Raw genomic sequence first — 15,313 nt, forward strand, 5'->3', positions numbered from 1 at the left:
ATTTAATTTAACATAGTTTACGTTTACTGTCAGCTTTCTGCTTATACACATCTACACTGTTCAGTAGGACGAGTGTGTATTGGCAAGAAACTGGTGATACGATAAGTATCATGATATAAGGGCAATAACATATTGCGATACTGTAGGAACAATGATATATTTGTAGTATTGTTCGAGTACTTGACTCTGGTCTAAATTTACAGAATGCATAACTCTTGAAGAAGTAGTAACTGCAAACATGAGCTCTTAAAGCCGCTGGAGTTGACTGTATCCTCTCGTACTCAGTCGTCGTTGGACTCTCGCAGGATTTTATTGTTCCTGAAGCTGGAGTGGTCGTAACAAACCACTGCCATCTAGCGGCTGGAAGTTCAATTGCAAAACAAAAATAAACGAATGCCAAGATTGCCGTGTTTGCATGTTAATGCTAATATATATATATATATATATATATTCTACACACTTAAATATGTCCAAAAATAAATAAATACTTTAAAAAAAGAAAAGGTGCTGGTATTTGTTGTGATGTAAGCAGTATTTGCGTATTGTATTCTGTTGTCCATGTCCCATAATGTATATATCAACAGTGAGTAAATGTTGGTTGACTTCGGATTTTATTTTGAAAACCTTCTACAGGTTTGCATGCCTGAGAAAATAGTAAACTTGTCATTGCTTCTTTAATTTAACAATATATTTCCTTGAGCATATAATGAGATCATTGGTGTTACACACAATTAAATTTGATTACGACATTATGCACAACTGTGCATTCAAAGGTACTGACAGGCTGAATTCAAGCTGAGTCAGCACTTCTTCTCTCTCACTGGCTATTGTTTCAGACTCAAGGGGCACATTTTCAGTGATGGGGGAACACACTGGAGGTTATACCGCCTGTTTATGTTCCCACTTTTCATCTGCTCACTGTTTATTTGGGGAAATTGAGAAAGGAATGCCCGCCTCTCTTTTCTCTGTCTGCACCAAACTGAGGATGAGGGTTAAATCTGACACATATGCCAGTGAATGCTTTGTAATGTTTTTCTCACCTGTATGGGGCTTCACTGTGAACCCACATTTCCAAAAAGGCACTTATGAAGGAATAATGGTTGAAGTAGCCTGCATCAGTCTTATGACATTCTTAGAGGCTATTTGATACTTGGAGTCTTGTTATTAGAAAGAGAAGGCCACAGCGCTATTTTAAGGGAATAATAAACTCAACTTAAATGTTATTCTTTGATCCAGCTGAATGCATGTGTGTGCCTGTGTGTTATATAGGAATTGGGGGGGGGGGACTTCTAAGTTATACTGGGGGACGCTTAGCATCTGCTTACTTCACACAGACTTTATTTGAGCCAGTCATATGGCATTGATTAGTGTGCTAGTTTTTAGATCACTCCAATCGTCCTGTCAAGAGTTACAGACAAGGACAGCATAGTTAGCTCCTTTTCCCTTCCAAGAAAACCTATACATCTTTTCAACCATTAGAACAGCTCTGAAAAAAAATGTGTCAAAGAATCCTCTGCGAGGTTGATTACATTGCAAAATTGGCTTCATCTTAAATCTTCATCCAATTATCATGAGCTGCCCAACTTTTGTAACAATAACCTCTTTCATTCTCTCCCTCTACTTCTTAGTCAGACCGGTAGTTGTGTAGCATGTCAACAGATTGGTCTGAAATAGAGACAATGTTGCATGTGTAGTCGAGCCTGCTAACCGTTGTGTAATCGGTTACACGCAGGTGCGCGATACAACCACAAGAGGGTTCTGTCTCCATTTAAACGCCTCCTAATCCCACTCAAGCAAGTCCCTCCCAGTAGTTATCAAAAAAATATGTATTTTTGTAGTCTCACAGTCTCCCGGAGTCCTCACATCACATGACCAAAACACACACGCGTCATTGGAGGACAGCAGCTCCACGTCACTTGCAGACATGTATATATTGGTAAGAAACGAACATGGCGAAGGAGAGAAAAATAGGTGCAAGCGGTTATTGATTTTTCTACAGTAAACAGTTATGATTTGATATCTGTGTAACTGTTTACTTGTGTAAACATTGACACGCCTAGTCTGAATGTAGTCTTGAATCCTCAAGACTGCTCACCTGTCTATACTTTTAAGTTGTTTTTTTTAACCCCCAACCAAAACAGTATTTGCTTGGCCTAGAGACAAACGTGTATTTTAATTTTGACAGAAATTACAGTTAAGATGAGAAGATCTAAAAGGTAAAATATGTACAACTCCATCACCTCTGCAAGACTTCTTATCTTTAATCTAGCTGTGATTCTGTGTGGTTTGTACTGGAGCAGTAATTTCACAGTAGAGCCATGTTGCAGGGATCTTTTGAAGGCTGCCTCACAAATCTTCTTAAGTAGCCTCACTTTGGAATCACTGAGAGTCTGCATGAGGGGAGTGGGGGTGGATTTTCCCTTTCTTTGTCTTGTTTAAAATAAACAAGATGTAATGAAAAGCACTTGATATCGAGCTGCAAGTTTAATAACCCCACAATAAATTGAGAGCGGGAGCGGGAGTAATGAAAATGGAGGGAAGTTTGGCTTTCGCAGGAAATGACTGGGAGAAAGCCTAAGGGAGGGGTAGAGAGAAAGACATTCAGTTGTTCCACGTATGAGTGAAGCAGCAACAGTACAAAGACCCCTCAGTGTTTTTGAAGCTTGTTAATGTACCTACCCAATGCTTTTGAAGCCAAATTCACATCCAGCCATACTGCCACATACAGTGCAAGGCATTAGCTCTCAAGAATAGCTCTCACAGCTGGATTGTACGGCTTGCACTCGGCTGCCTCTATCTTTCATTCCTCATGGGCATGGGCTGTTTTGCCCACCTCCTTTCACAAGGCAACTTGTTCGCCCCTTGCTCTCGTCACCAAAAGGTTTCCCATCTGCTTCCGATTACCTTTGGCTGCAGTTGGTTTGCCGCCAGCCATCTGGGCCAGTATGGCGTCTCAGTTGCTCGTCTTACCCCAGACTGCTCCGACGGGAGGGATGGAGCAGAGGGGAAGCAGCGACCAGGGAAATTGGGTGGGCAGACTTTCCTGGGAGTGAAGCAAGGTTCAGGTTTTAGCTGACACTGCAATCTAGAGCCAGGAAACAGAGAGTCAAAGCAAGTAGGGCAACCATGAAAATGTGATCTTGGCTCTGCTCTGTTTTGGTAATGGGAAGTCTGGATCAGAGTTTTCCATTGTTGTAATAAGGCAGGCTGTGTTCTTGTTTCTTAAGTGGATCAAACTGGTGGCAGTCATATTTATTTATTCACTATCCAATGCTTATCCAAAACCTTACCAGATTGCATGACAAGCTGAAGTTTGTTAACTGGTTAACAGTTTGTTTGTTATAGAGTGGTTGGAAGATCTCTTCCAAATTTAGCTAGCTAATCATAATATATGAATCATCAATGCAAGAGAAACTGTTTGCCCACTGACAAAAAAAAAATCTTCTCTAAGTTTAATGGAAAGTTAATTTTAACAGTAAGGGACAGAATATTAAAAATCCAGAAAATCACATTAAATAAAGATAAAAAATAATTAAGATTTTATTTAATGAAATTCCCTTCCAACCTTAAATAGTTGTGGCTCCCACAGAATTCTCCACACAGAATTCTCCACACTCCACACAGTGACTCACACACATTTGTCCTTTTACTTTAAGAAAGTATTTCTAATCTCAATGTGTTCCCTGTATAAAAGTAAAACAGTACACAGTATCAATCAATCAACCAGACACCAATTTACACATCATGGGCCGAGACCAAAGAGCTGTCTAAGGATATTAGGGATGAAGTTGTTGACGTGCACAAGATCTGCTACAAGACCATTGACAAGAAGCTGGGTGAAAAGGAGACTGGAAACAGGAAAATGTTGGCGAGTTTATTCCAAAATGGAAGAACCTTCAATCTCCCTAGGTCTGGAGCTCCACACAAGATCTCACATCGTTGGTTATCAATGATCATTATAAAGGTCAGGGATCAGCCTAGTACAACACGGGGGAAGATTGTTCATGATCTCAAACAGCTGGGACCACAGTCACCAAAAAAAACCATTGGTAACACACTACGCCCTAATGGATTAAAATCCTTCAGTCCCCCTGTTTAAGAAGGCACCTGGATTATTCAGAGAAGGTGATGAGCTCAGATGAGACCAAAGTCGAGCTCTTTGGTATCAATTTGACTCGCTGTGTTTGGAGGAAGTCCGACTGTGACCCCAAAAACACCATCCTCACCGTCAAGCCTGGAGCTGGAAGCATCATGATTTGGGATCTTTCTCTGCTAAGGATACAGGTCAAGTTCACAGTATCGAGGCGAAGATTGATGGGGCCTTGTATCGTTAAATTCTGGGTGACAGTCTCCTTCTCTAAGCCAGGACACTAGGTATGGGTCATGGTTGGGTCCTCCAGCATGACAATGATCCAAAACATACGGCCAATGCAACAAAGTAGTGACTCATAAAGAAGCACCTTAAGGTCATGGATCGGCCTAGCCAGTCTCCGGACCTAATCCTATAGAAAATCTGTGGAGGGAGCTGAAGCTCCGAGTGGCAAAGTGACTAATGCTAAGAGGAGTGATCAAAAATTCCTCCTGAGATGCATGCAAACCTGGTAACCAATTACAAGAAACATCTGACCTCTGAACTTGCCAGCAAGGGTTTGCCCACCAAGTACTAACTAATGTGTTGGTAGGGGATCAAATACTTATTTCCTCCACTCTAGGATCAAAATATGTGTTACACAATGTACCTACTCACATTTAATCGGAAAAAAAAAATGCTACTAATTAACATTTGGTATGAATAATTTGTTGCACTGACCACCTTGCTCTTCCTTTGCAAGTGTTAAAATGTTCTAATAAATCTGTGCGTCATCTTAATTATTAATTATTTACGTGTTTCAAGGCTGCTGTTTTCTATTGGCAAAGTATGTTGCCATTTCTAAGTTGTTTACAACTGTTGGACATGTCCCAATGAGACTAAAATGATTTTCTTATTTTTTCATTAAAATATTATTTTTGTTTTTGTTACTCAACTTTGTGGTCAGGTCTTTTATCCTGAAAGAAAAACAATCGGCAAAACTATAAACTGACTTCAAAGGTAACTAAGGAGGTGTATTCTTGGGCCGAATTTGACTATATTGCTTAACATGCATATGGGGCATGGAAATCCTTACACTACCAAGATTGGAACTTATTAATTAAAACATATGATAATGAGGAATATACATTAAAACATCAATCAAGTTCATTGTTGCTCAGTGTGGCTTGTTGGGTATTTTCTCAACTCTGAATGAATGAGAGAATTTGATGAATCAATGGTGTGCAGCTCTGGAGCCTTCGAGGAGTCTTTTGGGACCAGACATCTGAATTTAAGCCCTTTCTAAACATATTTAATCGACTCATCAGGCAAGTTTTTTATTTGAAAAGTTTATATATACGTATTATAAAAACACCATTATTCTGCTTTCTCTTTACACTCAGATTTAATGATTTAGTTGGTGAATAAATCTTGGACTTATAATGCCAATATCTATTTTCATCTTTTGCTCAGATGTATACTTGCTTCATATAGTTGTCTGTAAGGATGTGAGCCAATTAGTAACCTGTACTGTCAGGCAGCCTGCCAGCTAGTCATTCAGCCATACAACCAACCACAACAGTCGGCCAGCATAGCGGTGATGGCAACCTGCTGTTCCTCTCAAATTGGCTCATTTTACCCCTGGAGCCTCTGACATAATACCCACTTCAAGCCCTGTTTGGGCATTAAGCACTACTTTTTACAAGATCAATGCCTTCCTTTGTGTTTGAACTCTTTCCGGTGGGCAGGCAGCTTAAAGAGAGGCCTCAGGGGCCCCCAGGTTGGGACCTGCAGTTGTCTTTGGTCATCAGAGTGAAAGACGGGGTATTTGCCCTTCGCTAAAGCCAAGATTGATTAGCTGAAACAACAATGCAGAGCAGGTCAGTCCTTCACTGGATGCTGAAAATGGATTGAGTGGACTGCTAACTTCAAGGGTCAATGGGATCTCATGCTCTTTCTCTCCCTCTGTCTCACTACACCTCCCTTGTCACTCCCTCCTTTTTGAGATTATGCCTAAATTTGTCTTTTCCCTCCCTTCCCCTCCCTTCAGTGCCTTACCTCATGTAGTTACTGAGCCATTTCTCTTCTGCAGACCGATCCAACCACAACTGCTGAGCCCCTCTGCACATCCTCGCAGCTGTATTCTTCATGTATGAGGACTTCAACTTGTCCGCTCGCCGTCGGAGACACAGTGGAGGCTGCAATGTCTATCTGAATCTTTCACAGTCTCTGGTACCATGGCCATCCACAGAGCTAGGCTGTCCCACTGCTAGGCGAGGGGGCATCTCAGAGGGCAGGAGACATGTTGGGACAGACGCCTAGGGACCACTGCACTGAATTCTGTTACTATAGCTGCTACTGTAGTAACCATGGAATCACTTTGGAGGACCAGTTTGGTCTGCACAGTCACAGCCCTCATGGTAGTCACAGTGAACGCAGGAGGTCACAGGGATGAGCTTGCTGAGTCACAAGGTAAGAGCAACAACACAAATAAGATGCATGATTAACATCAATAGGAATTTGGGCTTTTAAAAAAAACAACACTTTATTTTGTTCACAATCAATTAACGTTCTCTAATTTTTGTGCTAACTTGACAAATAACAATAATGAATAGAAATGTGTCCCGTCTCTTCTGGATTGTCAACATTAGTTAAAAAAGTTACATCGTTTAAAACTGAACTAGACATGTATATGTACATTTCCTGTTCCACATTCCAGTCATTAGCGACCCTTAACACTGTTAGTGTGAACAGGTCAGGACTGCTTCACTTCCCCTTCCATTGATAATTAGGGCTGTAACATACACTTGTCTCACAATACAATTTGATCCCATACATTCAGGTCATGATGCAATTCGATATAAAATATTTTGATACTCTTTCATAATCATAATGACATCTTGTGATTGTTCCATTCTCTTTTGGTTTAATAAATAGAGTTGAAAGCCTAAATCTACCCAAGCTCACTTTAAAAGCGGCTGATGCCAACTAAACCCCTTCATCCTCGGTCATCACCGGTATTTGTACGATCTCACTGTATTTTTTTTTGGTGCTGAGGACTAAATAACTGCTGCTAACTAGCGGCTGGAGTTTAATCGCAACAAAAAAATCAACAAAGGCTGTGGATATCTGCATGTTAATTGTAAATTAAAACTTGTACCGTGCTGTTGAATATCGCTACGATATCGATACATTTTCCTAAACCTCTAACTATAATGTATCTTTGGCATATCCAGTTGTTGTTCTCTTACATACTCAAACAAGAACACACTGATGTTTACATTTCTAAAGTTCCCTTAAGTCAGAGGCATAAATTCCCCAATAGTCCATTACCCACATAAAGGCCATGATTACACATTTCCTCAACTTAACCTTTAGCCTGGAATAAATATCTGTCTCAACACATTGGCATACTCTCTCATTGAGGAATTGTACTCCTCTTAATGCCGCCTTTACAGTCCTATTTCTACAACCATCAGCAAATTTATATTCTGCGAATCCATATTAAGATGATCATTTAACTTTTGTGGACTGCTCTGGGACTTTTTATTGATTATTAAACACTAGTTAAGTTTTTACAGACAGCTGCTTTCAGTAAGACATTATCTTGTAAAAATAATGGGTATAAAAAATAATTAAGCATCTTTATACTTTATACCACTCTGCAGTTCAAATGATTAACAAAGCATGAAATGGAAAGATGTGTTTCATGTGTTTGACAGATGATTGCAATTTAATTTGAATGTGATCAAATGGTTAACGTGCAGTCCAATGCATTACAACATTTAACAACATTTGAATCATTTTTCATTGTGGCTGTATTGCAGGCACAAAGGTGTTGAAATCGTCTGTAGAACAGAGAACATATCACAGATGACCCTAAATTATTCACATCAAACTGGAGGCAAATAAACGCAAAAAGAGTCAAAATCAAATATCACCTGCTGACGAGAAACTTGCTTGCATTATGGAGGAAACCTCTTTGTCAGGAAATGTACCGACCATTGTTTAAATTTCCTTTATTTAAACCTGTTATTAGTAATTATTGTTCTTGTTTTAAAATTAATTTTACATAAACATTAATCATATGGAAAGAATGTGTAATCTATTGAGTTGATTTAAGTAAATAAATAGTAATCATGAACATAATCTGGATTTAAACCTGCTAATTGTAAACTAATTTAACTACATGTGAAATATCTTGTTTTTTTGTATTCAAATCACTTTTTATAAAATAAATTTTAAAATTAAAATGTTAATTTCCATCTGATATTGACAAACATTATTTTAGTGCATTCTTAAATTCACACAAACTCTACACCTGCTCAGGACCTTATTTATCTGTTTTCTTGACAGATTAACCAAATGGAAGTGTGTAAAATGTTATATTTCGTGCATTCATAATGTTTGTGAATGTAAATTTTACTGCTGCCATTGTTAAAATAAACTGCCAGGAGACCCCATACCAAAACAATAGAAATAAGTTTCTAATGTGAAATAATGTTATATTTCCTGAACATTTATTTGCTTGGGTGCTGAGAACTATAACGAAACAAGATTCTTCCCAATAGATGGCATCATTCGGCCAGAGCAGGTTTTAATCAAGCACAGATGTTAAAATATAATGTATGTATTTGTTGGTTTAAGTCAGAGATTCTTCCAAGTCATGTCCTTCAGAGAATTGACAGGAAAAAGCTAATGGAACAGTCTCGCAAGCATGGAGTTGAGTTGGCTTCCAATTCACTACTTTTCTTCAAAAAGGCAATGTAGAAGTGGTATTCCTATTCTCTATCACATCTTTGACAAATACATTTATTTTATGAGGCCAATAAGAGAGTATATATCAAATCAACAAAGATGGTATTGACTGACAAAGAGTGCTGTATGTTGAGTGAGTGGACAGCTGGTTGCCAAGACCTTGCTTGAAATTTCCAGAGATCATATTCTTTCCCTTAAGTCTAAAATTGTAAAAGTTGATTATAATTCATCCTGACAGGCAATTCTTTCTTCATGTTTTATGTCATTTTTATATAATTATTTTGTAGTTTTGCATTGGATTTGAATTGTCAAACATTGAAATGTCTATTTGCAACATTTTCTTGTGGAGTACAGTGCCAACGGTTTCCCAGAGGATACTCTCGTAGCTCTCGGTGTCTGCGTCAGCCACTTTGGCATCGGGAGATCTTCCCATGCCAGTGGGAAATGTCTGTACTTGCTATATAGTCACTAGGTTTATGTGCCTGGGAAAACTCCCAAGGGGCAGCATCTTTATGAGACATATCAGCCACACTGAAGGATGGTCAAAAGCTAAAAACTATAGTAACTCCAGAACCAAATCAAATCAAATCCCCTCTGCATTTTAAAAGTTGCCTCACATGTCTTCCTGAATCCGTCCCTGAACATCACCCCCAAAATGTGAGCCTAACTTCCACTTCTCACTTAGATGCAAATTAATTAAGTGGAAGCTGATATTTGCAGAGCCAACAGAACTGAATTACTCGCAGAAAGCACCAGTGATTCTCTTGCAAACAATTGGCAAAAAATAGTGGCCTGGAAATGACTCAAGTTTTTTTTTGACAAACTTTGATAAAATCAAATAAACAGTTTATTTCACCACGGTGCCTGTTCAAAAACCTTATTACAACCTTGCAATTTTTTGTCTCAAGACAATCTTTTTAGTGAGTAAATCAAAGGTTTTGGAACGATGCTGTAAGCACTTAAATTTCAACAATTGAAAGTGATTTTTTTCTTCTCATTTATGAAATGTTATAAACTTTTAGACATTGCCTCTTTTCTTCCTTAAGATCACCTTTTTGACAAACCAGATTTCTTGGTCGGAGTGAACTGTACAACCAAGACTTGGCGAAATAATGTTATATCTCATATACACTTGAAGTTGGTGGGGAAATAGAAAGAAGCTCCCCAAGAGAACTAGTAAACAAATTGGAGAATAGGAAATATATTTTGGCACAATCATGCATTGGATACATGCATACTCTTCCTTTCACATCATGTTGGACAAGTATATTGTAACGGTGTGTAAAATATTAGAGGTTTTTGGACCACATTGGTGACTGTTATTTTTTTAGACAAGGTCAATTAAATGGGTTGTCTTTTACAGTGTATTCATCTTAAATGTTCCTTAAAAGCACAACACCATTTGCTCCGAGTTGGTTTTGACATTAGGCTGGCATGAAGGGAGGAACTCTTTTCCAGACAGTTTTTCCTTCCACTCCTGATAAGTGAAGCCAGGGTGATGCCCTCACTACAGGGATGTTAGTGTTGGGAGGTTACATGTTATTTATAGGGAGGTATTTCAGTGAGCCTTATTGAAGATTTAGAAATCTATTGTAAATCTATTAGTTAGAATGGGTGGTGAATGCAATTCTTGAATTTTGATGATGACCCATTTTTTGTAATATTGCATGAAAGGTTTCAGGGATGATTATGTTTATTATGAAGCGCAAACATTTTCAGACCTGCGTTTCTCCTGTGTGAGGTCTCATTTACATCCTACAGGGAGGTCAGTTATATCTGCTTTATAAAAACACTCCCTTCATGCTCAGCAGGGGGCTTTCCTGTGTTTTGATGGAGATACCACCATCCTAGTTTGTGTTGTGGTCTGTGGAAACAGGATTCATGTGTTGTGGGAAACGTTGCTGGGGATTTATAGATGCTAAAAGTGCAGATTTTGTGGAAGCATGTAGTTGTAGTTTGGTTTTAGTGTACTCACGAGTTGGGAAATGCCAGATAAAACATGCACGCATCATTTCATTTTTTGGGGATGATTTACCAGAAACAAAAATTTGTTTCGAGTGATTTACAGCAAATGTATGTTCTAATTCTAAACCAACATTACAGAAGATTCAAGTTTCCAACTTTTCCTAACGCAAGTTATCAACTTAAAATAATAACAGTTCAAAAGTGGATCATAATTTCCTTTTGTATTTAATTGCTGTCTCTATTATAAACACCTCCACCAGTCCAGAGAAAGAAGAAGCTAAATTGGACAGTTATCTATGGCAAGATTCCCCGAGATAGATTTGCCATTTAGAAAGACATCATTAACTATAAATTATAATTTGCCCAAGATTGAGAGCTAGATAAAAAAGTGAAAAATGAATTGAATTATTTTCTTGCCAACTTTCTACTGTGTGAGCGAAAAACTACTGCCTTCACTTCCCTGAGATTAGTTGTGGAATTTATGTATTTTCTGTTATCTAAATGCATTATACAATGTCAAGTATATGAAACTAAATACACATTTAGACCAGAATTTAAGTTGGAAATTATCATGACATGACAGCTTTCATATTTTATCTTCTGACTCATGCCAGGTCAAGAAAGATCACAGATTCCCTGATCAAATAGTTATCTGTTGGGTTAAGTTCTCTCATCTGTAAACCCTCCATCATGTGGAAACGTGCTTTCTTAACTCACAACCTCATTCGACGGCAGCATTAGTAATTATCCTCCTTCAAGCCAGACAGTCATGTCCCCAGCCCTCCCACTATGTTTTCTATCTCTACTAAGTCTGTACCAGGGAACTCTGATCTCTGTGTGTTTTCCTTTTGTGTAAAGAAGGTGCTTGTTACCCACTGAGGCCAAAGGTTTGATGAAAACTCCCCGACCTTTCCCCTGAGCAGTGGCTGGTGATTTCTATTTAGAGCTGTCCGTGTATTTGGATAATAAATCCCTACCAGGCCCTGGTACAGACTGGGACAGACAGGAAGTATACAGTTTCAACGTGACCATAGCAACATCCCTTTGGCCTCGTGGGTTTGGGGGAGCCAAATGATCTCTTTTTCAAGGACTAGTTACTTAAAATACATATTTTCACAATAAATTCTAAGATGTTCCAGGATGGAACTTAAAGCTGGTGGTTAAAACAGTTTTGGTTATTATAAATAATCTGCTTACATTTACCTGAAACAACTTTGAGGATTAACCTAAAACCTATGAAATCATGCATGAAAAAAAATGGTAATGACATGTATTTTTGATTACCTTTTTGACTATGTCCCTCCTTCTCCTTCTCCTAGCCGCCTTCTTGTCCAATCTTGGCCAGTATGAAATTGCAATTCCGGTGCGTCTTGGACCTGATGGGGAAAAGGTAGAGGCAGAAACACCACACCGGCATAGAAGAAGAAGACGAAGTACAGAAGAAAAGCAACCAGATTCTGTATACATCTAGTTTAAATATTTATTATCAATTTTATTCTCTCCAAACCTAAACAGTTTTTATGATCTTTTAGGTCTTTTACCAACTATCTACACCCGCTAACAACTTTCTACTGAACCTAACCCGGCAAGGAAGTCTGCTGTCTCGCCAGTTCCGGGTGGAGTACTGGAAGAAGGGAAGATTGTCCTGGAGTCGTCCTTACTCACCCCACTGCCACTATGTGGGACATCTCCAAGATCAGCCACACTCCAGCAAAGTGGCACTCAGCAACTGCAAGGGATTGGTAAGATTATTACATTTAATCCAGCATTAATGCACAGGGTGAGGTCAGCAGCAGAAACGGCAGCACCGGCTGGCTCAGCAGCCGAGGGATCAGGACCGCTTGATTCGAACATCAAAGCATGAAAGTTTAACAAAGCTTGAGCAGCGAAGCCAGCCTTCATCTTTGGCCAAATCCACCAGTGTGGTCCTTAGACACTGAAAATGAAGTGAAATGTTAATAATCGCTGGCAACTTCTGCCTCAGATGACCAGAACTCCCAGCAGCGGCTGTTCATAGGAACAACTGAATAAAAAAGGATGCCGTTTAATTAATTTACGTTTCAAAGGCTTCAATGTTGATCATATACCTAAACCCATAAAACACCATCCGTACCTGTGGTTTAGACAGTTAAGAAGTAGGAAAGATCTAACATATGTCAGCAACTACAAAGCAAATATAAACCAAACCATTTCCATTTACACACTGGAACGGCTCTGTTGAAAATACATTTAAAATTGAAGGAATGCACATTTGCTATGTATGTTATGTGCACTTACAAATTCAGAATTCTTAGATTTCACTACTTTGTATAAATCTCTATTTAATTCCATTTACAGAGCGCTTAAGGCGTTCTTGAATATCTTGAACGTCTGCAATTTTGTTATGACATCAGAAACCTCCATGTTTATTGATTACTGTATTTCTGTTCTTCTCTATTGCTCATGATTGTATGGTCGCCCATTTGTGTTTTTGTTTTTTTTATTCTTTATTCATTTAGCTTGGATACAAATGTATACAAACATACATGTCTTATCTCTTTTGTCCACCAATCTATAGCTGAACCGGTTTTGTCTTTGGAACAGTTTTGTAAGCAGGATGTTAACATTAGCTTGTCTTCTGTGATAGCATAAAAGCTCTTAAATGTCAGCATTTAACCTGTTAACAACAAAAATATTTGATAAAAGCTAAGATTAAAAGTGGATACATGTTTGTACCTTAACGCTCGTGTCGTCTCTGGGTCAGGTTGACCCAGTGACCCAATAACAACTGGGTTTGTGGTATCACTTGTGTTGTCTCTGCGTCAAGGTGAACGACCACTGATCTCATTCAATGGTCAACAGTGAGGGAATGACATACCTAGTGCAATCTAATGTCTGTAAGAATACCGGTTGAATAATAAAGCAAAGAGTTTGGAAGTGGATTAAAGTAATTTTTAAACATATGTCTAATTTGTAATTGACCACTTAATAGTAATTGGCAAATGTTATTATGCACCATATTTTTTTAATGGTGCCATTATCTCTAGACAAAACAACTATGACTTCATCATGCAGCTTTCCGAAGTGATTGACAAGAACGGACATTTTGGCAAAGAGAGCGATCGCTTTGCAAAACACCACTTCTATTCTTATTCTCATGAGTCATCTCTGAACACCAAAGGACTGACATCCTCTTGTTGGTGCTCCAAGCTGTCAGATCAGAGTTGGTCCCCATAGAACCACTTGACTGGATATTCTGAATCGTGGTGCATTATTGTTGTATTGCTTACAGCATTGTGCACAGTGTATCAGTGTATCCTCTCACAGCAAACAGCAGGCCTCACAATAACAGTTGTATACACAGCTGAGGATTAGATGTGTTCACAAAGCGTTATTAAGCTGCGCACGTAATTACTGTTGGTCAGACCAGCAAGAACACATTCAACAGCGAGCGGGTGGTTGAATCCAGGGAAGCATCACTAACTTTATTATGGGATTAGGTGCTCTTTGAACGCTGCCGAACTGAGTCAAGGGGAGACACTCTCTCTGACTGGCCAACACATCCAAGCACAATCAAAACTTTTTCTCTCGCTTTCTCTCATGACCTATTGTGTGTATCAACTCTTTCATGTTCCGGACCCCCAGGTTGGTTCCTAATAAGCCTCCACTGTTTGATTTTCTTTGATAGTGACCTTTTAATTCAGAGGAAATGATCTTTATTTTACTGAGAATGTTAGAAACAGAGGTACCTGGTAGAAGAGAAACCAATGACATTACACTCAAGGTGTTTTAGTTTTGTTGGAAAATGGTTTAGTTTCGTTTTCTTTTATTCAAGACACGATGAGGCATGAAGAGGTCAGATATTACTAGAATGGGATACACAAGAAGGGTTAACTGGGAGGCTTAGCTAATGGGAAATATTTAGAGACAATTTTTTGTTTCCTTTTAAAATGTATTTATCCCATGCTTGCATCTACACAAAATGGTACAATGGGCAAAGTTGGTACATTTAACTAACTAATGCCATTAGTACTTTATGTTAAGTTACACACTTATATTACCTATGTTTTCTTTATTCTGAATAGAAAAAATCCACTTATTTCCAATTAGTTTGACAAGATCTTTAAAGACATTTTCAGTCAATGCTGATAATCGGACAAGGTATGGATGAGTCCTCGTTGGTAGTGTTCTGTAGTTGCATCTGTAGCCTCTATATGGTCGTTTTTTTTAATGACTTTCTGCACAGAAATAGAAAAAAATGGAAAAAGCTTCATAAAACATACAATACATACAATTTAATCTCTAAAGTAAATTGGCTTTCATGTGGTGATGAAATCTTTTCTTTGAAATGGTTTCAGGATTTGTAGTAGGTTAACATTGCAGTTAAACGTCATTGGTGGGTTACTCGTAAGAGTTCACTTTACCCCTGCGGCCTCAAGGTTTTCTCATTTGTCTTTTATTGACAATTACTGTACAATTCTTCAATCAATAGTTGTTTAGTTGTCTTGATCATTTGATTGAGTATTCTAATTCTAAATAAAG

At 38.5% G+C, this 15,313-nt stretch overlaps 1 protein-coding gene across 1 annotated transcript in view; it reads left to right on the top strand.

Moving 5' to 3' along the window:
* adamts10 (ADAM metallopeptidase with thrombospondin type 1 motif, 10) overlaps positions 1 to 15,313 on the top strand; it is a 53,797-nt gene that overhangs the window by 805 nt on the left and 37,679 nt on the right. Inside the window, exons 2-4 of the mRNA XM_087784897.1 lie at positions 6,162 to 6,541; positions 12,112 to 12,251; positions 12,325 to 12,534. Of these exons, the coding sequence (XP_087641023.1) occupies positions 6,439 to 6,541; positions 12,112 to 12,251; positions 12,325 to 12,534 (453 nt within the window). The 5' untranslated portion in view covers positions 6,162 to 6,438. The remainder of the gene's footprint in view (positions 1 to 6,161; positions 6,542 to 12,111; positions 12,252 to 12,324; positions 12,535 to 15,313) is intronic.

Source organism: Callionymus lyra, chromosome 2 (assembly GCF_982586985.1).
Source record: "Callionymus lyra chromosome 2, fCalLyr1.hap1.1, whole genome shotgun sequence".
NCBI classification, from domain to species: domain Eukaryota; kingdom Metazoa; phylum Chordata; class Actinopteri; order Syngnathiformes; family Callionymidae; genus Callionymus; species Callionymus lyra.